General features: G+C 39.6%; 1 protein-coding gene across 3 annotated transcripts in view; it reads right to left on the reverse strand.

Annotated features, from left to right (window-relative positions):
* ssp3 (SCAPER domain-containing protein short spindle 3) overlaps positions 1–25,985 on the reverse strand; it is a 314,720-nt gene that overhangs the window by 260,526 nt on the left and 28,209 nt on the right. For all 3 annotated transcript variants that reach the window (XM_087343366.1, XM_087343365.1, XM_087343367.1), the window contains exons 19-20: positions 20,768–20,849; positions 19,353–19,452 (exon numbers count right to left, since the gene is read on the reverse strand). In XM_087343366.1, coding sequence (XP_087199492.1) covers positions 19,353–19,452; positions 20,768–20,849 — 182 coding nt within the window. The remainder of the gene's footprint in view (positions 1–19,352; positions 19,453–20,767; positions 20,850–25,985) is intronic.

A 25,985-nucleotide genomic window follows, 5' to 3' on the forward strand; every position in this document is an offset into this window, starting at 1 on the left:
TGCTTTGTTCCACTTTGAAAGGATTTCTTACGGTCTTAGCTTTTTGTAGCAATGCTGGGTTTGTGTTGTGTACGCGTGTCCTTGTTTATTTTCTACATATTCCAAAAATTTAATAATTTCCTTTCTCAGAACTGATAAGCGATGAATGTATCCTCTCGGGTGATGCTGTGTATAGACAATTAGGATTTTTATTCTTTCCGATCCAGTTTCTGTATTTATTCTTGACAGTTATTACTTCCAAACGTGTCTTTTGCCCTTAGACAGCGCTGTCGGACAAATGACCTTATAAACTGGTAATGATGAAAAATTTAACCCAGAAGTCAGTAGCTAATTGAAATACTATTATGACAGATGAAAACCGCACATGACCTTGGGGACTGAACCCTCACCTGGAGCGGTAGGCACTTCAAAAATTGGCCACACTCCGAGAGCTGTTTCAAATAAATCTTCTCTAAACGTGACCATTCCAAGAGAAGAATAATTCTCAGTGAATTTAAACTGAAGTGTCTATGTCATCTCGCGTTACACTGCGTGTACAGATAATTGTATTTCGATTTACGTAATTTTTCATTCTTAAATAACACTTAATTACGACGCCGAATTACCACGTGTATGCGATTCCGTCATTTTTATTTTCAAAAACTACCAAAAAAATAAGAAAAATCTGTTACAAGAAGAAAGATACACTCCTTTTTTAAACACGAATCAGAAGAAGCTAATGCTAACTACGCTGTCTCCCTAAATAGCGTTCTTAGCATAAGACGACTCAGTGTATACAGAATTTCATTCTTCTGACGCCTGAGAAGTTTCGTTCGACCGAAGCCTTTGTACCTGGGGGTGGCCGATACGAAATAATCTAGTTAACAAATTTGTTTAAAAACGTGATAGTCATGCTATTAAACAATTGCAGTATTTCGTAAGATTTTAATTTATATATAGTCTTCTGAGCCGAAAATAGCAGCTGTTTTTTTAAGTAATGTACAATAGAAGGTACCACCATAAACTTGACCATTTTTCGTATAAATGTTCAGAAAAAAAGTGCCCTTAAACTTGGGCGTGTCAAATTTCACACAATTAGATTCTTCCAATGCCTGAGAAGCAAAATGATCGATTAGGTTGTCAATAATTTCACAGAAAGTACTCCAGCAGAGAATTACCGACGTTTCAGAGGTCCTTACTGCCACCATCAACAAGGCGATGAGTCAAGACAATGAATCATCACCCTGATGATAAAAGCAGCAATAGGTGCGCACACCAGTGCACGTGAAACCGCGTGTTGACACCCACCATGACTCGGTCGCCAGGGCCTCGGTTTTGAGAACGGAATGCAAAACGTGATGATGATTCAATAATGGAGCAGAGGATTTTTTTACACACCCTGTACCAGCTTCTTGACAGGGCCGATTCACGATATGTTGAATAAGTAGTTGAGGATGGCCAACAAGGGGTGAACACCGTGACAAGGGGGGGGGGGTCGGTAGGGCCTAAACGAACTACCACGTCACAAATCGATCGACACTCTGATTCGTTACACGATCTAAACAAAACGAAATGGACATGTGTGGTCTTCGAATGATGTATGAAGATCCTAAAATGGCGGTTTTCTGAAGTTCCCTGACGTCGTGTTCGCCTGGGATGTTAGCCCCAAATATTTTTGAGTGACTTGGAGACCGTTCCAATTGCTCCTATAATTATTGGGATTACTTTCACTTTCCACATTCGCTGTATTATTATTATTATTATTATTATTCCATCTATTCACCACTTTATAGGGTATTTACTTCCATGTACCCGAGACAAACCTTGCCCCTGAGGTACGTAGTGCAGCAGCTATTTCCGAAATACATTTTGTTTTTAATACGTGTTACATGTATTATATAGTTTCATTGTGAGGGATGACTACATATTTTACGACAGAATCTTTCGAATTACGTATGAATATCCCAAAATGGCGGTCTTCTGAAGTTCCCTGACGTCGTGTTCGCCCGGAAAGTTGGCCAAATGTTTTCTGAGTGACTTGGAGACAGTTCCAGTTGCTCCTATAATTATTGGGATTACTTTTACGTTCCACATTCTCTGTATTTCAATGAGAAGGTCCTTGTATTTCAAGATCTTCGCGTCCTTCTTAATCACATTCCTGTCAGTTGGTATTTGCTATATCAATTAAGAGACAAGTTCCATTTTTGTTTCGGATTATAATATCTGGTTTGTTATTTGGAATGGTATTATTATTATTATTATTATTCCCCACTTAATGGTACCTGCACCTTGTGGTGGTGGGGCTCGAGTACCTCAGTGACCCCAAGAGCTACTGGTAGGGCCTCCCTAGCCAGATTGGTCAAGGGGGAGAGGTCAGACTAAGACAGGTACCCTGGTCCTCCAGGTTGGGGGTTGGTCGCAAGGCTAACAACCTTGCACCGTAAAAAGGAAGACGTTTCGAAACCTCGGACAGACGGACCTAACAGAGGACCGAATGCAAGAGGCCATGGACCGAATACGGACCGGAGAGCCATAGAAGAAGAGAAGAAGATTATTATTATTATCGTTCAAACGTTTTATTCGCAAAACACAACCCGATATTATGGCAATTTAAGCTACGAGGCAGTTTCTGCTGATGAACCCCATACGAACAGCAATTAAACATATTATTCAACGTTCTCTTTCTCCGTGAACCCTAGAATCCTAGAATGACAACACAGACTACAGAGTCCGTTCTCTGAGTACTCACTCTAGCGGCGAAAAAGCAAAACTGAACACACCCTCGCCCAATTTCATTTTAACTCCCAGAAACATCAAAGGGAAAGAATTAAGTTTGATCGAATTTGACGTTTCTGCCTAAGATGATTTCGTCTTCAAAAGGGGGCATCTATTTTAACGTCTACACCAATTCACGGCCCCTAGGAGTGACAAACGACGAGATCGTTATGTACGCCATATGCCATTCACTAATGCAATACACAAGGCACAGACAACAGCAGAGTGAAGGTTTGATCAGCTACTGTAGCAAAATTCGTTAGCTATTCATTTTCGCCGAACTAAACCCCCTTCCCCCCACCCTCCACCCTACAGCATACACAACATAACAAAAGGAAGACGCCGGATGACCACGCCTTCGTAATGGACGCCGCGCATCGCCACAGCCGTCTCTTCGGCTGCTGTGACGACGCAGGTAATTCAATAGCGACCGTGTTTTGGGCCTCAGTAAGCCGGTTTCATAGGGACAATTGAGTTTACCAGAAGCTTCCTCGTCCTACAAACATCGAACGGCCATGCCAATGATTCTGTGTGATAACCGTCAAGTCGCTTAGAAACACATATTAATAAAACAAAATCTGATCTTAAGGCCTATACAAGTTTAAACCACTATGAACAATACATAGGCGTATTTAGGAGGAGTAAATTCAGAAAAAAAAACTAAGTACATGTTAGTATCTGGCAGGCAGACGGGCGGGCAGAATTATCTTAGGGTGGCTAATAAATCCACTGAAAGTGTTACAGACAGATTTCAAATATTTGGGAACAACAATAACAAATCAAAATATCATGAGGAAGTTAGGAGGAGATTAAATTCTGGAAATGCTTGCTACTTCTGAGTTCAAAGTATTTTGGCTTCCCGTCTGATTTCTAAGAACCTGAAGATTAAAGTATACAAAACGATAATTTTGCCTGTTGTTTTGTATGGGTGCGAAACATGGTCTCTCACTCAGAGGGAGGAACACAGATTGCAGGTGTTTGAGAATCGGGTGTTGAGGAGGATATTTGGGCCTAAGAGGGAAGACGATGGGGCGTGGAGAAAACTGCACAATGACGAGCTTAAAAATCTGTACTCTTCCCCCAATATTGTCAGGGTGATTAAGTCGAGAAGAATGAGATGGGCTGGGCATGTAGCGCGCATGGATGGGACAAGAGGTGTGCACCGGGTACTGGTCGGGAAGCCTGAGGGGAAGAGACCGCTGGGGAGACCTAGACGTAGATGGGAGGATAATGTCAGGCGGGATCTATGGGAGATAGGAGTTGAAGGAGACTGGATTTTGTTGGCCCAGGACAGGGTCCGGTGGAGGGCTTTGGTTAATTCGGTGATGAACCTTCGGGTTCCGTAAGCCATCTGGTTGGTTGGGTCCACTATTTGGGAAGCCTGAGGGGAAGAGACCACTGGGGAGACCTAGACGTAGATGGGAGGATAATCTCAGGCGGGATCTATGGGAGATAGGAGTTGAAGGAGACTGGATTTTGTTGGCCCAAGGTGGAGGGCTTTGGTTGGTTCGGTGATGAACCTTCGGGTTCGGTAAACCATCTAGTTAGTTCGGTTTACTTAAGACTTTTCGCACTGAATGGGATGATGTTCTGGTAACGTCACTGTATTCGATAGCAAGCAGCAATGTACAGTACGGCATTCTTAATATTTATTTTATCGTTATTATATTGCGTTGTATTTTATGTATTTTGCCATATTCACGAGATTATTTGATTTTAAATTATTTAATTTCTCACACTAATCATAGCACTGATTATATGGATTAATAATTGATTAATTAACTCCACGTAACCGAATCCTTCCTGAGATGCTAACAGTTGCTCAACTACTCAAGAAATTCCTCATAATTTATTCAACCCTAAGGATCATTAACGCGTACACAAGAGCCCGTAATTATAAATTAAAATTTACAAATTAATTATATCTTTCGTGGTGCTTAATTAAGCACAGGCATATGTAATGGAGTATAACTTAATTAAGCACAGGGATGAGTTTACATTTACCTTCCCATGCATCGTTTCCACTAATGCAGATGAACGCTAACATGAAGAAACATCATCAATGAAACAGACAGGCTAGTACAGACGGTACAACCATCCCGTTCTGTGTTCTTTTTCCATAAAGTACGTATTCGCCGTGTGACTTCTTCCTCTTCCCAAAGATGAAAATTCAGCTAAAGGGAAGGAGATTTGAGACGACAGAAGAGATTCAGGCAGAATCGCAGATGGTGCTTGACAGGCTGACAAAGAAAGATTTCCAGGGATGCTTCCAGGCTTGGCAGCGGCGCTAGGATCGTTGTGTTCACTCCCAGGGGAACTACTTCGAGGGTGATGGATGAATTTAATACCTGAGATAAGTGTACGGGTTTTTATACGCGCAGTCTTGAAACTTTCCGATCGCACCTCGTATACAGATCCTATTTCAAATGTTTAATATTCATTTCAAGAAACATTCAACATGAGGAATGTTTAACGAAACACAAAGAAAATAATTTGACGAAATGCATTACGGTATCGGTAGAATTATTATATTTCAATACTTGTGCCCGCAATAAATAAATGTAAAAATCAATTATGTACACGAAGTAGCAAAGAATTCGTTTAAAAAATAGGCCATGCAGGCTCTATACTACAACAAAGTGCGTTTCTACTGTTGTTAAAACAACAAAAATAAAAACTTAAGAATACTTCTTAAGTCGCGGATCACGAAACTCACGACGAATACGAATCAGGAGTCCTAACCACTCTACAATCTTTGTGACTGTACATTATCTTGTAAGTCCACGTTGATAATACAGCAGTCACCTCCGGCCGACATGTCAGTTTTCGCAGTTGCCTCCCTACAGACCTAATCGAATTCATCATCGCATGAACGACGGGACGTAGGGGTGGGGTGAGCGGGGTTCAACCGCGTGTCCATTAGCAAATTACCGCGGAAATGACTATGACCAGCGCGCAAAAAGGCGATAGAAAATGCACTAACTACTGGTCTGTCACGTCATAAAAACAAGTGTTACTCAACACTGCGAGCGTGAGCTGAGTAAAAACACTCAAACATCGCTGCAAATAAAAAAAAAACAGAAGATCTCAAATACAATAAAAACAGGAACAAGCAAAATGATTCAATAAAATGAGTCATAATTCCTAATCTTCCCTTAAAATATCGAAGCCTGGGCAGTTCAGTCAGTCTGACTCAGAGTGGAGCGGGGTTAGAGCCCTAGAAAGGGGCAAAGGCTTTTCTTTAATCGTCTGCGTCGAAGCCGGCTCTGGGGCCTTCAGAGCCTCCAATCAGATCGATACCAGTGGTCCATTCCAGGGGTAAAACACGGCCGAGGCGTGACGCTGACCACTCAGATCCATCTAGTGCCGAGGTCAAGAACGATTACGAGCTACACGCCCCTTCCACACAGGCCTCCATGGCGTGCAGACGTACATCTTTACTTAAAATATCAAATTTTTAAATTATCAAAGAAACTACTGCAAATAAAACATGAAGACGCCTATAAAATATACCCCCCAACACACACACCAACTTCAACGTATACAACATGCTTCAAGCAGGATATGAACCGGGCACCTTTCAAATACGAGTCAAATACGTTATCATTATGGCTATAAATTCGATAAAATAAAACGGGGCAGATGAACGTTAATGTTGAAGCTTACATAAAAATATTCCGTACTGAAAGATACACAGACGACACAAAGTTAATGCAACAAGGACATGAGAACATTTACCGTATCGTGTTACTTCGCTCGTTACACAAACGCGTAATGTTCATAGACCAATTGCCCATTTGCAGTTCAGTATAATACAATAAATTACATGTCAAACTACTGATGTGGGTCATTGATCGGACACGCTACAACACAGGAATTATTCCACTGTTTAGATGGTATCCTGGCAACTAATGCTATAATTCTGCTGTGCGGAACACCTGTCTGACATGCTATAACTCCGTCAATGTTGACACGACATCCTTAAATCACACTCTTTCCAGAGAAAATAAAATCCCGTAGACTATCGACGTTCAAAGTTTCATAATGTCAAATTGAAAGGGAGGGTTATTACTGAAATGTCTTGCCTGTTATATCAAAAAGTCTGGGTGTGGACACACGGACATCGTGTCTTACTTTTGGGGTGTGGCAGACAACCCCGTCCTTTAGGGATGAATTTCCTATAGATGTCAACATCTACTGTTACAAAAATGCCAGATTCTTACGTAACAGATGTCTCGCCTCTTATGAAAATTGATATGGAAGCATATCTGAGTGACATTACGTAACCAGAGGGCACAAACCGTGTGCAGAAAGTAGGCTACATGCAGGAGAAGAAGAATTAAGTGTCGGGAAACTTTAGCGTAACATCCCAAAAGACAGCCAAATTCACCCACAATCCGTATTATTCACTTCAAGAAATAAATCAAGTTTCACATCTATAGACCGACATTTACAGCGACAGTAACCAAACCATTGCAAAATGATCATCATGCATAATTAAAACACTCTTAAATGCTTATATATAAGTAGAAGCCACGGTGGTCTAGCGGTTAGAACGCTGGGGGTCTCGGGTTCGATTCCCGGCGGCGCCCGAATTTATAACTTGTGTTGGGCAAGGCCGTGGTCTAGGCAACACAAAGTTTTCCTCCGTGGCATCCCAACAATTACTCCATTCACACACAGAAGAAGGCAATGGCAAACCACTTCTGGATCATCTGCCAAGAACGTATATGAACAGGTCCCAGTCCGAGAAAAGGATGGAAGGATCCTGTTCATATGGACATGTCGTCAGACAGAACACTAAATAATAATAAGATGAGGTGGTCTAGCGGTTAGAACGCTGGCCTTGTAATCCTGGGGTCTCGGGTTCGATTCCCGGCGGTGCCCGAATTTATAACTTGTGTTGGGCAAGGCCGTGGTCTAGGCAACAAGGAGTTTTCCTCCGGGGGCTTCCCTGGTTTCTCCGTGGCATCCCAACAATTACTCCATTCACACACAGAAGAAGGCAATGGCAAACCACTTCTGGATCATCTGCCAAGAACGTATATGAACAGGTCCCAGTCCGAGAAAAGGATGGAAGGATCCTGTTCATATGGACCTGTCGTCAGACAGAACACTAAATAAATAATAATATATAAGTAGCCTACATAGTTGAATGTTCAGTCACAACAATGAAACTAATCCATTTTAAAATATACAACTAACCGAACAATGTAATAATATTTATACCACGAAACTTAAAAACGTCACTTGACAAGAGAAGATCAACTCAACACGTTTGTGTTTTACACCGAAACATCATCTACATTCGGTCTCCACATCACGAATATCTTACCGAAACACAACTTGGAATTCAGAAATAATTTAATGAACACAAAGACGTCAAAAAACGATTACATAGTCTACTTCTTTACATCCATTGCAGTTTCTTTCCTTAAATGAAATATCTTCTGCAGAAGCATTAGTCTGACTGTGAAAGACCCATCCATCTCTCAGAAAAGATACAAGCCTTTGAGCTCGCCCGTTCTGTACAAATTACTGCCAAGAGGAGTTTCCAAACTCCCCCCCCCCCTTCTTATAAATTCTTTTCAATGGGGAAATTTTTATTTTAAATCGTCCACATTGAAAGAGTACTTCCCTTCATGAAAATAGAATTACAACTCCTGTCTCTCATTTTAAAATCAAAACTTTCTTGGGTGAAATTACTTTTGCCTTCTTCTACAGTTTGCGCTTGTACGGGGGGGAGGGGAGAGAGATAGAGAGAGAGAGACGTCAGTTGGTTGGTCCGCGTCTCTGTTCACTGCTACATCGCAGAGATGGAAACGAACATGGAGGACTCACTTCTGCAGAAATTCATACTGCCGAACGCGAAAGCTGGAAACTGGTTTGCGTGACTTTCTGGCTGATTTAATTGTTCGAACAGAACAGCAAACATTTAACCTACCACAAAAATCAAAAAAGAATGATATAATCTTCGATTACTGCTCGCAGTCTGAATCAAAAACCACGTAAAGGTACGATCCAGTCTCAAAATTTCATGGGCAATGTCAAGAAATACAGTTAAGCTGCTAAAACACTTCATAACCGAACAACCAAAAGGGATATTCTATACCCGACGTCTAACCGGTTTCTCAGCGACAGTATCCGGGTTCAAAACCACAAAAGTTCTTGTAATTACATCTGAGGCTCTCACGGAGATGAATACGTCGAAATGTTGGTGTCTACCTGTAAGGTCACGCACGGAGTTGCTAGTTAGAACACAAGTACTGTCATTTTTAAAATAGAAACAAAATATATTCCTCCGAAATGCTGGTTCATACCTACAAGTTCTCATGGCGTCACAATCCAGAAGAGAATAATTTAATTCGTAATGTTAATCCGAAACATTAATACAGATTCACTTTCTTATGCCAGTTCAATGAAATACGACAATAGTTTCTGAGCTGACATTTCACAAACACGGTAAGTTAAAATTAAATTATTTGGTTATTCCGTCAAATCACAATGTATTTAAAATAAGATAATTAAAATAATTAAAATATCTTTCTGTGTTCCATATCGAATAATCGATTTACAATTGAAACAGTTACAACATGTTTCGGTTTTATTAAACCATCATCAGGCGTAAAATTATATTAAATTTAAAACTCAATTACAATTATTTACAATTTTGTCGTAGTGTAGTTTTTTGGAGGTCGTGTCCAGATATTTTCATATAATGGATCAACTTTTATTGTTTGAAGTGATGCTTTTGATGTTTACATCGGTCTGTGAAAGTAAATGAGTCAAAGAAACATTAATGAATATGGATGAATATAGAAAACAATTAAATAAATAAAATAAATAATATTATAAAGAAAGTAAAATAAACATACCAGAGATGAAATAGTAGACAACACAGTTGTGTTTGGAGTTGATCCAGAAGTATTACGGTATCCGATCAAGGTTTATTATCGATTAATCGATATGGAACACAGAATGATATTTTAATTATTTTAATTATCTTATTTTAAATACATTGTGATTTGACGGAATAACCAAATAATTTAATTTTAATTTAATAAATCACAATATGACGCAACTACACTATGAAACATGGCAAGATAAAGGGGTTAATCATCTATCTAATTCTAAGATCAAAACTCAAAATAACGCCACACGCACTGGCCAATTTATATAAATATGAATTTTATTTTCCTCGAAATCCGATATTTGCTTTTACAATTCACCAAAGTATATGCAACCCAACGAAAATATTTTATTTATCAAAGTGGTTTAAATTTTTCGTGTTTCCTGAGAAACCGACTCGTGCAGGCGATCTGGGTACAGTGAAACCACAAGTTAACGCGGGACACCGTTTCGAAACAAGTATCTCTTACGTACGTTCAGAAAATTCCACGACGAAACAAATTAATAAAACTCTTATACTGGCGTTAACCTAATTCATTCTTTCGCTATTATTTATTGGTTATATCAGTGTGCCTCCGAGTAATTTTAGGGCAAATTTTAAAACCTGAAACCCTCGAAATGCCTGCAGCGTAAACAGATTTATTTGAAACTTAGCCAGGACTTATATCGGGTTTATTTTTTACATAATTAAACACGTTTAAGATAATTATTCGCTATTTGCGTTCAACAGCTTGTAAGCATTTTAAAAGTAATGGTCGTTGTGTAATACCAAAAAGGACACGAACTTCTTAAAATCTCTTGGATCGCACAGGGCCGACTATGAAAACCCACCACAAAGGAGTTTCTCAATCGAGTGTCCGTCGACATATGGAAGTCCGCGACTCGAGTAGATTCTTCAATTTTATTATATTTTTTTCCGATTTCGTATTGCTGCAAGTTTTAAGTTTTCTCAAATTTTTTTTTATTTCCATCCTGGAATAAAAAATTACGACCAAACCACATCTTCTATTATTCGGTTTTTGTCCGTCTAATCAACAATTCATATTTAAAATTTACAATTAAGATAATTAAAATATAATTTTATGTTCCTCATCGAACAATCGATTTACAATTGGAACATCTTTTTACAACATGTTTCGTTTTCTATATAAACCATCTTCAGGTGTAACAGTTAAAATTATAAACTTAAAACTTAATTACAATTTACGGAAATTATTAAAATGCAACGCAAACATTAGATTCAAAAAAAAAATTTAAAGTTTTAAGTTTATAATTTTAACTTTTACACCTGAAGATGGTTTATATAGAAACCGAAACATGTTGTAAAAAGATGTTCCAATTGTAAATCGATTGTTCGATGAGGAACATAAAATTATATTTTAATTATCTTAATTGTAAATTTTAAATATGAATTCTGATTTTACGGACAAAAACCCAATAATTAATTAAATTTCACAACATGACGCAACTATATCATCTTACATCTACATCTACATTTTAGTGAAGTCTATATTCTGCTTAATCAAAATGGATGAGATAATGTACCTGAAAGGTTAAAAAACACTACACTACAGCAATACAGAAGCTGTTTCGCTGAGCAAGCAGATCAATGATAATCTAAGAAAAGAATGCACTATTATCAAAACAAGTAACAGCTATAAACTTCTACAGTTTACACTTAAAAGTCGGACAATCCACAGCAGACCTTCTTACACAATTTCCTACAGCGTATTTTATACCTTTAATACCCTGGGCACACGACTGTGAGTGCAAGGATATTACACCTCGCCACAGCACAGCATCCGGGCGTAAGAATTCTTGGTCATGCAATTTTAAAGACCACGTCAGAAATTTTTAATTTTTATTTCTGTCATAAGAATACAGAACCTGCCACAAAGGCGAAGGATAAACATAAGAGAACAAGGAGGAAAATTGGCAAAGCGGAATAACAAGGAGGTTTATTTTTATTTAGTGTTCTGTCTGAGGACAGGTCCATATGAACAGGATCCTTCCATCCTTTTCTCGGACTGGGACCTGTTCATATACGTTCTTGGCAGATGATCCAGAAGTGGTTTGCCATTGCCTTCTTCTGTGTGTGAATGGAGTAATTGTTGGGATGCCACGGAGGAAAACTCCGTGTTGCCTAGACCACGGCCTTGCCCAACACAAGTTATAAATTCGGGCACCGCCGGGAATCGAACCCGAGACCCCAGGATTACAAGGCCAGCGTTCTAACCGCTATACCACCTCATCTTATTATTATTTAGTGTTCTGTCTGACGACAGGTCCATATGAACAGGATCCTTCCATCCTTTTCTCGGACTGGGACCTGTTCATATACGTTCTTGGCAGATGATCCAGAAGTGGTTTGCCATTGCCTTCTTCTGTGTGTGAATGGAGTAATTGTTGGGATGCCACGGAGGAAAACTCCGTGTTGCCTAGACCACGGCCTTGCCCAACACAAGTTATAAATTCGGGCACCGCCGGGAATCGAACCCGAGACCCCCAGGATTACAAGGCCAGCGTTCTAACCGCTAGACCACCGTGGCACTCAATCCTCAATATCTCCATAAAATGCCTTGATATTACCTTAAACACGTTACTTTTGGCTTCTTTCCGTAACCCACTTCCAATTTACAATTAATAAATCATATTACCTTTAAACGCTATAAAGGCCTCACCTATGGAATTAAAAAGTCCTTGATAAATGAGTAAGTTTTTCTCAATTGGAGGTCCCGTGTATATTAATTTATCCTATTTTCCCTTCAGGTTTTAAGTATCTGTTCCATCACAACTTTATTTCCACACCATAGAAGACGGAAAACCCCTATTTTAGTTAAGACTATATTTTACTTAAGCAAAATATGCCAAGAATCATCAGCATAAAGATGGCATACCGAAGAACCACATTTCCTTTCTGCATGGTACGATTCTGTAGTAACCACAGCCACCGATCTTCCACATTTATTCTGCAAATATTCAGAATACCATCTCCAAGGTAATTTGTATCTTATTCTGTTTTATAACAGCGAAGGGAGTTGAAACACGGAAAAAATTGGATTGAAATCCTAGTTCAAACATACGAGAGCTACAAGCGTGTGGGACAGGTATTTGAACTGAGAAGTTACAAGACTTCTTCTAATAAGAAATTTTAAAATTGTGTTCACATGAGGGTTCTCGCTAGACGTATTTCTTTTTTTATTGTCTCAGCTGGAAAATCTCGTCGTCTTTACTGTACATCGCTGCAAATAATTATTCTACGAAATTGTGGCAACGATACTATTAAAAACTTTACCATAAATCGCTGTAATAACAAACCATCCTATTCATACATCAGTATTAAGTTATAATGTTACATTAGTTAGTATTTGGGAGGTCCCAGGTTTCAATTTCGGAATGGAGACCGGAGATCGTATATCCTGAGCCTTTTACCCGCTCGTAAAGTCAATTAAAATCGGTCACTACCACTTCCTTCAACGTTTCTCAACCTATTGTACGCCTACCACAGGTGGTATGCGAACCAAATAAGAAAATCAGAAGTTTTTCCTTAAATAATTTGGTTAATGGTACATTTAATATGTTAATTTTATAATTAGTGGTATGCCAGCGAAAAAGGTTGAGAACCTGTGGTCTACCTGACTTATCACTGTCAATCAACGCTATAGTCTATTACCTATGCAACTGAGTAGGGATATTTACGTAAACTAATATATGAACCATGTACCCTTTTCATTAATATGGAAAAAGTATCAATTTAATCAGATACAGCCATTAAATAACCACGCAAATTTCAAGAACACAGACCACAATATCACGAAACAGCCAAAAGCACTTCACTTGGAAGTGACAAGTCCCCCATAAGACTAGAACTAACTATCCACAGCATCACACATTAAGATCCAATTTAATAGTATCATATTTATATATATATATGTCTCCCACTACTGTAACATAGGAGGATAATATTAAAACAGATCTTAAGTAAATAAGGTGTGGACTGAATTCATCTGACTCAAAACACACGTCGGTGGTAGGCTTTTATGAATACGGTTATGAACTTTTTGGTTTCATAAAACGCAAAGACTATCAGCTTCTCAACAAGGACTCTGCTCAATGGTTTAATATGAAATATTGCATATTTTATGACAAACCAAAGCCGATAAAGATTAACCCAAAATGTGGTATAGTTTGAGCTAGGGGTCGAGCGTTTTAAATAATTCTCCATAACTATTACATTCTGCTTAGAACTAGTTGCAGCCCAAATATTTTAACCGCTCTGTGTATTAGTGCTAGTGTACACAAGCCCTTCCCTTAAGACGTTAAATGTGTTTTTCTACAAGTTTACTTTACGAGATGGATCCAAGATTTCCCGGTTTTAATATATAAAGAGTACATGAGGCAAGCATCCGAAGTCTGTACCCGACATCAGCAGAGATGAGATGCTTACTCAGCCTAATTTTCAATTAACGTTCTGATCCCGACAGTCTTTCCTATTAAAACTTCGTCGCTACACGAAAAGGATTACCCTGGTATTTGAACAGGATTTAACGTCTTTCTCCGTTCTTCCACTCGTTTCAGTACATAAGCTGAACTTAAAGGTGGATTTTTCATTAAAAAAAAAAGTTTTGGTCATGGGATTCGTAATTAAAACACAAAATGAGCAAAATAATTCCGAAACGCCTTAAGTTATCACAGCAAACGACTTCCGAAATTTAATACACAGTTGAGAGAAAAGTTAAGTAAGAAATACGTGAAACACATTTTAATTTAATTTACTGAATCAAATATCTGAAAGACTGTGTTCATAAACACGTAATGGATATAAAAACGGAGATACGTAACATTTTCAGACAATAAAACTGACTACATTTGTCTTTATTACAAATTATAAATAAATTTTTGAGATTATTCTGAATGCATCAAATATGTAAAATTTCGAAAAGGTGGAAAATATCACAATGTCAACGACTGCCTACAAAACCAAATTATAATTAAAACGGTAACAATATATAGTTCTTTCACACGTATATTTGATCCAAATCCTTTGCTACTGAAAACTTCGGTGTTTAATGTCTGGGTAGTCATCTCATCCCTGAATGGTCTAAAGAAATATGTTCTCGTGCTTCGTTACAAAAATTAAACCACAAAGCAAACTGAATCCCAACACCGGTTTGGCATATGATTGGTGGATGACTGAGTCACGTGACCAAGTATGCGCAGAGAAACCGGCGCACTAAAGACATGAGTTGGGATACTTTCACGTCAGACCTAACCTATTAAACTTTACGTTACCACAACTACCTATGAACACCAACAGCGAGTAATGACAATAAATAGTGATGTGAAATACTTTCTTCTAGTGCGTAAATTCCAGAACTTACAGGCTTTGGAACATAAACATATGAAGTATCTGCTCTATCGGGGTCACTAAATTCTCTGACCATGCCCATCGTCTGTGTTTTTTAAAAGGAACACTACGTTTCGGAAGCTGTATCTGCTTCCATCCTCAGGTTAAAAACAGGGAGGGGCAACTACTAACTTCAATGACTGGATTGAGGTTAGCTTTTTTCTATCGGTACAGAGTACGTGCACCTCCACTCTTTTTAACCCGAGGACGGAAGCAGATCCAACTCTCGAAACGTAGTATTCATTTTATTAATACAAAACACATACGATGGACAAAGTCCAAGAATTTGGTGACCCCGATTGTCAGTGGCTTTTAAAATTGACTTCTGTTCTATATTCGTGGGGCCTAGGTTTCGCTTTTTAGTCAAGAGATCGGCTAACGTGATACTTTTCTTGTTTTTCCCCAGTCCCTCCAGACAGTATCTCTACTTTAAATAGACGACAAATAACCGGTTCCTTTCACATCCTTTTCGTTTAGTCATCTCACCGTTCGACGCTGCATAACCAACGTAGTTTATAAGACGTCGTTAAATAAACAATGGAACGATCACACCAGTTATCCTGCTGTATCTGTAATAAATGACGTTCCGTGAGAAAAAGTATATAAATATGAGACAATTCTTTCAGTAGCACGCATTATATTTATAAAGTTCTGTGCAAATATTATATTTATATCGGAGTGACGTAAACCAGTACGTCTTGTCATCCGTGGAAAACGAGACGGGGGAGGAAGGGAGGGGGGGAACACAATCTTAAAGACGAATTGGAGACTTGGCGGTCTGCCTGCTTCTGGAGAGCTCTGTAAACGTTTTAAGACTTTTGCTGAAAGGATCAACAACCGACAGCGCTTAGGCATGGTCGCGTTAAGCTTCGGCAGATGGCCTCACGATAAAGCAGATGAGGTTTCTCACAAAGCACCTCCTTGCTTCTTCCTAGGAGCTTGGTAAACGTATACGAACATCTCTGTTGACAAATATACTACTACAATTACTACCACCATTCTACGTCTACAAGGTATGTTGTGTTTACGCAAACACAAGCAGTGTCTTAAAAATGTTCAAGACAGATTACTTAGCGTGTCTCGGTAGCTTGCACCAACCTGCTTTCCATATCAGCTTCTTTGTTTGTCGACCTGAACAAGACGTCTACTCGATCGTTCAAAAACCTTTAGAGTTATATTTTACTAGGATTGAAGTTTACATGACCAACAACATACACACTCATACGAACGCGTATTATTATCGAGTAATATGCCTTCCGTTCTCTCTAAAGGTAAGGTACAAGTGGTCGGTAGTTATGGGAAAACACGTGAATGAATACGAACATTTTCTGCCCCGTAACAGGATATCCGGGTTCATTTCCAGACTTAAGGATATGGGAAAAAAAATAGGACAGTATCTAACACGTCCTGAGGCACAACGCGTATAAACCGTGGATAAATAATTGCCGAAAATGAAAATTTGGGATCAATGACTGTCTCTTAATCAGAGGAACCTGGTTCGGTTCCCGACTACAAAATTAGTAAAAGACCCTCAGATATTAACCACATCTCGGAACATTTTAAACAAAAAATTTCGAAATAAAAATAATATATTTATGGGGGAAATACATGGCGTACAACCGTGATGAATGATATTCTTAACTGATCACAAAGATATTGCAAATGTGCATTTTAATTCATCTTGAAAACATTCATAAAAAAATACAATACGAAAGAACCTGGACATCAGTTACGAATTTGAACACTACGTGGCACTAAACGACGGCTTGACTGACTTTATAATTACGTCGTGGCCAATTCTTGATAACCCGAGACTCGCTCAGATGATCAACCAGTTTGATGCTTTTCTAGAACCCATGGTTTCGCTATTGTTTTTACAGAAGGCACTTGAATACACTCAGCGTTCTACTTCGCTATGATCCATATTAATATTATCCTTCCAGCTACATCAGATTCCCCAAGTGATGTCACAAAGACAAATCTCCATGTATTACTAACCATGACGAACGTTAAGATGACTGTCTGGTAGACGTTAACAAACATTTCAGAGTACCTTGCTGCCCTGATGATGGAGGCAGCAAGGACCTCTAAAACTTCTACCAGACAACACGGAGCTATAAACTAGAAGACAGCCATCTTAAAACTATCAAGATTCTTATGATACAATTTTCAGCAGTCCTTGCCAATCCATCTTCCCCGAGTTTAAACGTCTTTCTAACCACTCATTAAAATCGAAAGACCAAGTTTCGCACCCATGTCAGCAGCAGGTAAAATTATTCCACAGTCCCCACATGTACAGAACATCGGAATATAAACTTAGACCTTGTAGCACATAATTCACAAAGCCATTCCCGCCTTCAGACAGTAACTACGTTCTCACGTTGATTGAAAATAAATTTCTGTGAACCCAGTGAATGGATTTCCAAACATTTCTGCATCTTCGTTCTTATATAAGAAAAGACGTTTCTTGGTTCGTAACACAAAAAAATATTCTAACCCTTATCTTTAAGACACACGACACTAATTAAATAATGCTAAATTACGTAACTTAAGAGTATTTTCACTGTTACGTATTCACGCAAACACAGAAAAATGCCACTTAGGAAATACATTTTGAAGGTTTTGTTTCTTTAAAGATTGGAGTCTGTCAACAGCAGCCTAACAGATGTAACCAATATGGAACACAACACAACACAACGCTGTTAGTTCATATTTAAGGAACATTTTACGGTCCTTACAGATGAGTGAGGTTATTTGTCAACAGAATATGTATTTATATTTTAACTAAAATATACTTTACGTTGACAACCACAATTTATTGACAATTGAATAAAAATTTTCTTGGATATTATCCATCGTCTAGTAAATATAAAACGTAAAACGACGTTTCGGAGATGGGACTCTATCTCCGTCTTCAGGTTCCTACTCAGTTGGGCCCACTAGATAGAGCTAATCCCTATCTCCGGACCTTCCATCGTCTAGTAAATATAAAACGTAAAACGACGTTTCGGAGATGGGACTCTATCTCCGTCTTCAGGTACCTGCACAGTTGGGCCCACTAGATAGAGCTAATCCCTATCTCCGGACCTTCCATCGTCTAGTAAATATAAAACGTAAAACGACGTTTCGGAGATGGGACTCTATCTCCGTCTTCAGGTTCCTGCACAGTTGGGCCCACTAGATAGAGCTAATCCCTATCTCCGGACCTTCCATCGTCTAGTAAATATAAAACGTAAAACGACGTTTCGGAGATGGGACTCTATCTCCGTCTTCAGGTTCCTGCACAGTTGGGCCCACTAGATAGAGCTAATCCCTATCTCCGGACCTTCCATCGTCTAGTAAATATAAAACGTAAAAAACGACGTTTCGGAGATGGGACTCTATCTCCGTCTTCAGGTTCTTACACAGTTGGGCCCACTAGATAGAGCTAATCCCTATCTCCGGACCTTCCATCGTCTAATAAATATAAAACGTAAAACGACGTTTCGGAGATGGGACTCTATCTCCGTCTTCAGGTTCCTGCACAGTTGGGCCCACTAGATAGAGCTAATCCCTATCTCCGGACCTTCCATCGTCTAGTAAATATAAAACGTAAAACGACGTTTCGGAGATGGGACTCTATCTCCGTCTTCAGGTTCCTACTCAGTTGGGCCAACTAGATAGAGCTAATCCCTATCTCCGGACAAAGTAAAAAGTGAAAGTCCCAGAATAAGTGAGCCCAACTGAGTAGGAACCTGAAGACGGGGATAGAGTCCCATCTCCGAAACGTCGTTTTACGTTTCATATTTACTAGACGATGGATAATATCCAAGAAAATTTTTATTCAATTGACTCTTCACCATCGTCAAGAAGTTTTAGATTTGATATATAATTTATTGAATTTGCGACGACATATAATTAAAAGCCGTGACAGTGGCCACGCGGTCTGAGGCGTGGGCCTTGTGCCGTTTGGTCACTGAGACCGTGGGTTCGAATCCCATGGATGTCTGTCCGCGTTCTTCTGTCCTGTGTACAGGTAGAGGCCTTGCGACGGGCCGATCCCTCGTCTAAGGAGTCCTACCAAAATGTGTATAGATCAAGCGAACGATAAATTGGGACCCGCAATGCTCAGGAACTTGAAGAACGGGTCGTCTACGTAAGTGAGTACGTAAGTAGAAAGGAGACACGTGGAATTATAAAATTCTGTTCCTTAGCAATTGTCCTACGAATCAAAACATACGAAATACAGCAATTCCACTCCTGCCGGGAGACTAGACCTAGAGAAAGTAACAGAGGCGCCTACCTGATGACGTCCTGCATTCGGACGCTGAGTTCTTCCTTGGGGTTGTCATCGCCCTCTGAAGAATGGTTCAGCACCAGCGCCAACAGCCTCATTAGGGCTCCTGTTCAACAACACACAATACAAAAATGGCTGTTTTTTGTGATGTATCACTGTGCATGACATTTCAGAGGGACTTACTGCCTCCACTATCAGGATGCAGAATTAGCCACGTGCAGAAACGCCCATGGTTATTCCTTCCCCCACTTTCCATTCCAGGCATTTATTAAGTAACTTACTTACTGCTTCGTTGACCATTACTTAAGTAACAACGAACAGGCTCTTACATTATGATTCATGTTACTTAACGCAAAACCGTGTTATCACACAACCCGATACTTTAATTTTTAAGACTAAAACTTTGATCACAATAATAATACTCGGCAAAGAGTACAGATTGTAAAGTTCATTATTACGTAAAATTTTCATCACTTTGTTCTCAAACTTTCCAATCCATGTCCTTCCTTAGTACAGGCATACCTCGTTTTATTTCGCTTCGCAGATATTGCGTTTTTTAAAAAAATCGAAGGTTTGTGGTAACCCTGCGTCGAGCAAGTCTATCGGCGCCATTTTTCCAAAATCACGTGCTCACTTCGTATCTCTGCGTCACATTTTGGCAATTCTCGCATTGTTTTTTTAGACATAATGCCATTGCACACTTAATAGACTACAGTTTAGCGTAAACATAACTTTTATATGCACTGGGAAACCAAAAAATTCGTGACTCGCTTTATTGCGGTGGTCTGGAACCGAATTAGCAATATCTCCGAGGTATGTCTGTATATGACTCTGCTACAATACTAATACATCCTGAGGAACTATTTTTATTCATGAAGTTTAAACTTGAGTGAAGCGTTAAATACACGAAATGAACACATCTTAACTTGCAAAATTACAAGCAAAATAACTTCCCGAAGGGGCACACGAGACTTCAACTTCCTAAAAACTTTACAGGGACAATTCTCAACAAGCAGGTTGAGACATTCGTGAATTCTGACCGAGCTGTTCTGTTGAGACTGGTTTCATAAATGATTACGAGTACACATCAGGAACAAGTAAGTTCTTGCATACAGATTCTGGCTTCGTAGCATTGGCCATATCTTCATAAGTGGTTTAAATTACAAAATAAACTGCCTGTATTTTTAAAATTACCAAAAAAAGTATTCATAATAAAACATACATTTCACACGATTTTTACAACAAGCATTTGATAATGTATGTTAATTCTGAAAGAATTATTATCAAAAACTACAGTAAACTTTATAAAAATTTTGAATTTCATGTTCAATATCTTCGTTGTTAATATTATATCTGCAATATATCTAGCAGAATAAGAACCCATTGAGTTATTTTCAAATCTGTACTTTACTCGTACGTACCTGCTACTATATCGACAGGTAGCGAAATATGACCTCCTGTGTTTGAACTGGACATCATACGATTACGGTCTGGTATTAGAACCTGAAAAGAAATTCTTAGTTGAAATGCAAATCCATGCAATCTGTCCACAGCCCGTTATGTAAGCTGTTTTACATTTATTTACAAACACAATAACTGGGATACTGGGAAAGACCCGTTCTTCAAGTGCCTGAGCACTGCGGGTCCCAACTTTTCGTTGGCTTGATCTATTAGACATTCGGTAGGACTCCTTAGACGAGGGATCGGCCCGTCGCAAGGCCTCTACCTGTACACAGGACAGACATCCATGGCTTGAGTGGGATTCGAACCCAAGGTCCCAGCGACCAAGCGACCAATAAACACATTAAAGGATTTCAAAATATTGTAATTTCTATCACCAAACTGCATGAAACCACTGTAAAATCAAGCAACATAAACATCGGAGCCCAGGAGAGTGAGGACAGTTCAGAACTCGCAGTGTAGCAAAGCTAGCAATCCTATACTGGTGACTCAGCTCTGCAAGTTAAGGATTAAGTCACCTCTATGGCCAAACCACTCACTGCTATCATGTGGTGAGGTCTCGAATACACATTTTCAGTACAAATTCTTGGAGTGGTGCATACAAACAGGCCTACTTTTTTTTTACACAGATCCACATTGCGGGATCCCCCCCCCCCCACCGGGGTAAAATGTCCACGGCACGAGGTCTTAGTGGTCAGCCTCACATTGCACTCAAATTAAAAGAGTAAGGCTGGTGTAGAACAATTTAATGGAAACACTAACAGACTTCCAAACAAAAAACATAAACCCATAAAAATGTTAATTCCGTCATTTTAGATTTCTGGTTCTCGTGGCTGCGAGGATGAACATTGCTGTCTTCCAAGTTGTCGCGCCGTGTAATCCACCAGAAGATTACCGACATCAAAGCGTGTTCACTGCCTCTAACATCAGGACGTTCCAAAGATGGTTGCTGTCCTGATGATGGAGGCAGAGAGCACCTCTGAAACGTCGGTAAACTTCAACCAGACTGCCACATAAATCAAAGCGACAGGAATCTTCACCTTACAGCCGTCTTTTCCCTCCATTACCTGGACCTCCTGCGGGTTATAGCCTCTGGATGGACTCGGTGTGCAAGTATCTATGTCCTGCTATCCTACTACGACTATAATGTGTGAACCTATTCCGCGGTGGTAAAAGTATTTTCCCTCCATGAGACAACCTCTCCACAGAAAACAAAACATTCCACGAGAACGCGAGGTTTGAAGGTTTGACGACTGAATTGGCGACGTACCAGGGATGCTATAGATTTATAGGACTCTTTAAAGACTGCACATAATCTGGCATGGTCATCAGAATGACGACGACATATAAAAGAAGATGTGAAAGTGTGGACGACATGGCTTCTTAAGATTTTCTTTAAAACCCATAAACACGTAGCGTAAGGAATATTTCACACTCACAGAAAACATCATGAGTTATAGGGTCCATGGCTATAAAATAAAATGACGTCCGTGCATACTACTCGAAATATCGTGCGGACACAAGACAGCTGGTCCACCTTCAGGGCTCATTGCAAATTAACAACTGTATCTGGAGACGACTCCGAAAAATTAACACAGTTAGTCAATAGACGTTTCTAGCCAGCGATTCAAATCCAAAATTTAAATTATTCTATCCTTACAATTTCGCAGTTGACACTGGGTTCCGTTTGATTATTCCGCTATTTTCAGACATTGAATCAACTCTTGAAGACATGCAACGTTGGAAGATAGAATGAATAGGTTTATAAATGTTATTGTTATTCCATGAACTTGCCTCCGCCATCTCAGATCAAAACATCCAGAGATTATGGGCACCTGAATTTACCCCCGAGGGGCTTCGCAACCCACGGGCCATTCCACTTCCGAGGACTGCACCCCTGGGGCCACCCCAGGTAATATCTCCCACACCCAGTCCCAACCGGGATTATTTTATTTAACCCCTGGGAACTTACAATCCACCCCCTTCCCTTCATAGGCTACAAAATTAAACCCTCAATGGCATAAAAAACAGATCTTCAGATACACCATTTTTTTTATTAGAGACATTTTTCGATGTAGTTAACATTCACAGCGATAACTATCGCCCCAGAGCAGAGTCGAACTTGATAAGTGAACAGTCATGAAATTCTTCTATTTATCGGTGGTCTAGCGGTTAGAACGCTGGCCTTGTAATTCTGGGGGTCTCGGGTTCGATTCCCGGCGGTGCCCGAATTTATAACTTGTGTTGGGCAAGGCCGTGGTCTAGGCAACACGGAGTTTTCCTCCGTGGCATCCCAACAATTACTCCATTCACACACAGAAGAAGGCAATGGCAAACCACTTCTGGATCATCTGCCAAGAACGTATATGAACAGGTCCCAGTCCGAGAAAAGGATGGAAGGATCCTGTTCATATGGACCTGTCCTCAGACAGAACACTAAATAATAATAATAATAATAATAGGGCTCATTATCGTCTTCATAAGAGCCAGCCACTGGTCCCTGTCCCGAGGCAGATGAATGCAGCCCTTAACCTCACATCTCATTTCTTAAAAATCGATTTTAATATTATGCTATCACCTAGCCTCTTCCATTCAGATTTTTCAACAGTTCTAAATGCATTTTTCGCCTCTACAAAGCCCGTCACATCCTGCATAATTTATCTTAATATTGTCTGAAGATTACATATTATTAACCTCTTCACAGTGTAACTTTAACATTTAAAGACACAGAAAGAAAACGCTGTATATATCTAGAAAGTGTAGACCACATTTTCTCTTCAAACAACAAGATTTTTATCTGTTGTAAAGAAACATCCACACCAGTACGTAACAGCAGAACAAATCAAATTGATATTCAGGACGAAATTAAGAGCAGATTAGTTTCTGAAAGTATTTAAGCTTACTACTACACGTTTTACAATAATTTAATTCCCAATATCCTACCTTAAAATCCAGTTATTAAAACATCACAATATACAAAATCATCATTTTATATCCCGTTTCGTATTTGTGTTAAAACTTTGTCACTGACTCCTGATAAAATATACAGACTGTTTAAAAATGAATCTATGAAAAGGATATTTAAAACTGGGGCAGAATCCCTTACAGACGAATGAAGAAAATCAGATAATTACAAGCTTAATAATTTCTACTCTTTGCCACAGTCAAATAGAATGACGTAGGCTGAAATACGAAATAATCACACAATTTTTATCCGAAAATCGTATGGGAAGAGGCTTGAGAGATCTAAGTGTGGATGGAAGAATAATATTAAAACGGATTTTGGACTAATAGTTGCAGTGTGTGAAGATGTGAACTACGTTGATCTAGGTCATATGACCTTCACACAAATTGAATAACTGAATATTTAGTATATACGTCACACCTCCCCATCAGAGGAGTTGCTAATTTTTATGGCTATTAATGTTTCCTTTTGTTACGTTCGCGAAATACAGCGAAGAAGATTTCAGTGGCTGAAACTGTAGTGCGTGTGCGATCAAGCAAAGACCCCCCACTCCCAACCCCCCCATCCGGCAAGAAATCCAATTTGATCCCGTCAAATGTTATTGATCTGTCCCCCATCTCCTGCTCCGGCCGCAGTAAAATTGAATTTCTCCCTACATTTCGGATGCTCTTTTTTTACAGATGCAACGTCACAACCTGAGATCAATTTAATCTCGGGCAATTTCCCTTGTTCCAAAACAAGAAATATATGCCGATTCCACTTCTGCTGCTTTCAATTTTCAAGGTGCTTCTATCAATAAATTCATTTTGAGATTACTCTTATTTTGCATTATATATAATTCTAAATATGTACTCTTTGGAGTGACTAACATTCCAAAAATGTTCTTCACGCCACAACAACGTCATTATTTTATTTATTTATTTATTTAGTGTTCTGTCTGACGACAGGTCCATATGAACAGGATCCTTCCATCCTTTTCTCTTCTCGGACTGGGACCTGTTCATATACGTTCTTGGCAGATGATCCAGAAGTGGTTTGCCATTGCCTTCTTCTCTGTGTGAATGGAGGAATTGTTGGGATGCCACGGAGGAAATGTCCGTGTTGCCTAGACCACGGCCTTGCCCAACACAAGTTATAAATTCTAACCCGAGACCCCAGGATTACAAGGCCAGCGTTCTAACCGCTAGACCACCTCATCTTATTATTATTTAGTGTTCTGTCTGACGACAGGTCCATATGAACAGGATCCTTCCATCCTTTTCTCGGACTGGGACCTGTTCATATACGTTCTTGGCAGATGATCCAGAAGTGGTTTGCCATTGCCTTCTTCTGTGTGTGAATGGGATGCCACGGAGAAACCGGGGAAGCCCCCAGAGGAACCACGGCCTTGCTCAACACAAGTTATAAATTCGAACCCGAGACCCCAGGATACATTAATTTAATTCAAGGTCAATGTTGCGGAACAATAAGATTCTTCATTCTTGAAATAATGTTTCAACCAGGATGGTGGAGGCAGAAGGGTGTCAAGCCAGGTACCCAGGTCAGGGGGGAGGTGTCCCGTGAGGCAAAACCCCTGGAGCGACAGACCCCAAGGAATTAAACATCGTGTGAAATAGCGCGGACAGTAAAGCCTCTGGTGGTTAAGCGTGGATTAGGCGTGAGGGTACCTGAAAGTAGCCTAGTCAGAAGGGGGGGGGGGGGAGGCGAAGTCCCTTGGGACAGACCCGGTCACTTCAGGGCGTAAAAAAAAGGCATGAAGTTTTTGATCCAAGGTATCCGTTTCTGCTGTCTGTTTATAACCAAACTGGAATTTGTCGGCAGATTTCAGCAAAAGCCCCCTACATACAATTTTATTAAAACGTTCACCCGTTCTCGAAATGTTACATCTGGGCAAACGGACAGAGTGGGTGAGGTAATCAGGCGAATTCTGCAACTTTTAGTTACAAATACTGATATAATATTTCGATTACTTCTGTTCCCAAGTCCTGTCTTTTCAGCGTCACAACAGTGAAGAAATTATCATTACCTTGCAACAATTTCGTGTATTGTTTCCTATAGTAATTTCTTATGAAACATAGGCTTCAAAGTTGTATAAAAATTTCTAAATACAATTTTTTTATTCCTTATTTTGTTCCATTTCGTGATCTTTTGAGGGAGAAGGGGAGGATATTCTTTCGTTTCTAGTGTCCATAAATTAGCGCGTGATCAAACTT

Source organism: Zootermopsis nevadensis, unplaced genomic scaffold (genome assembly GCF_977971745.1).
Source record: "Zootermopsis nevadensis isolate Lab colony 2312 unplaced genomic scaffold, Znev_1.0 Znev_ptg000005l, whole genome shotgun sequence".
In the NCBI taxonomy this organism is placed as follows: Eukaryota; Metazoa; Arthropoda; class Insecta; order Blattodea; family Termopsidae; genus Zootermopsis; species Zootermopsis nevadensis.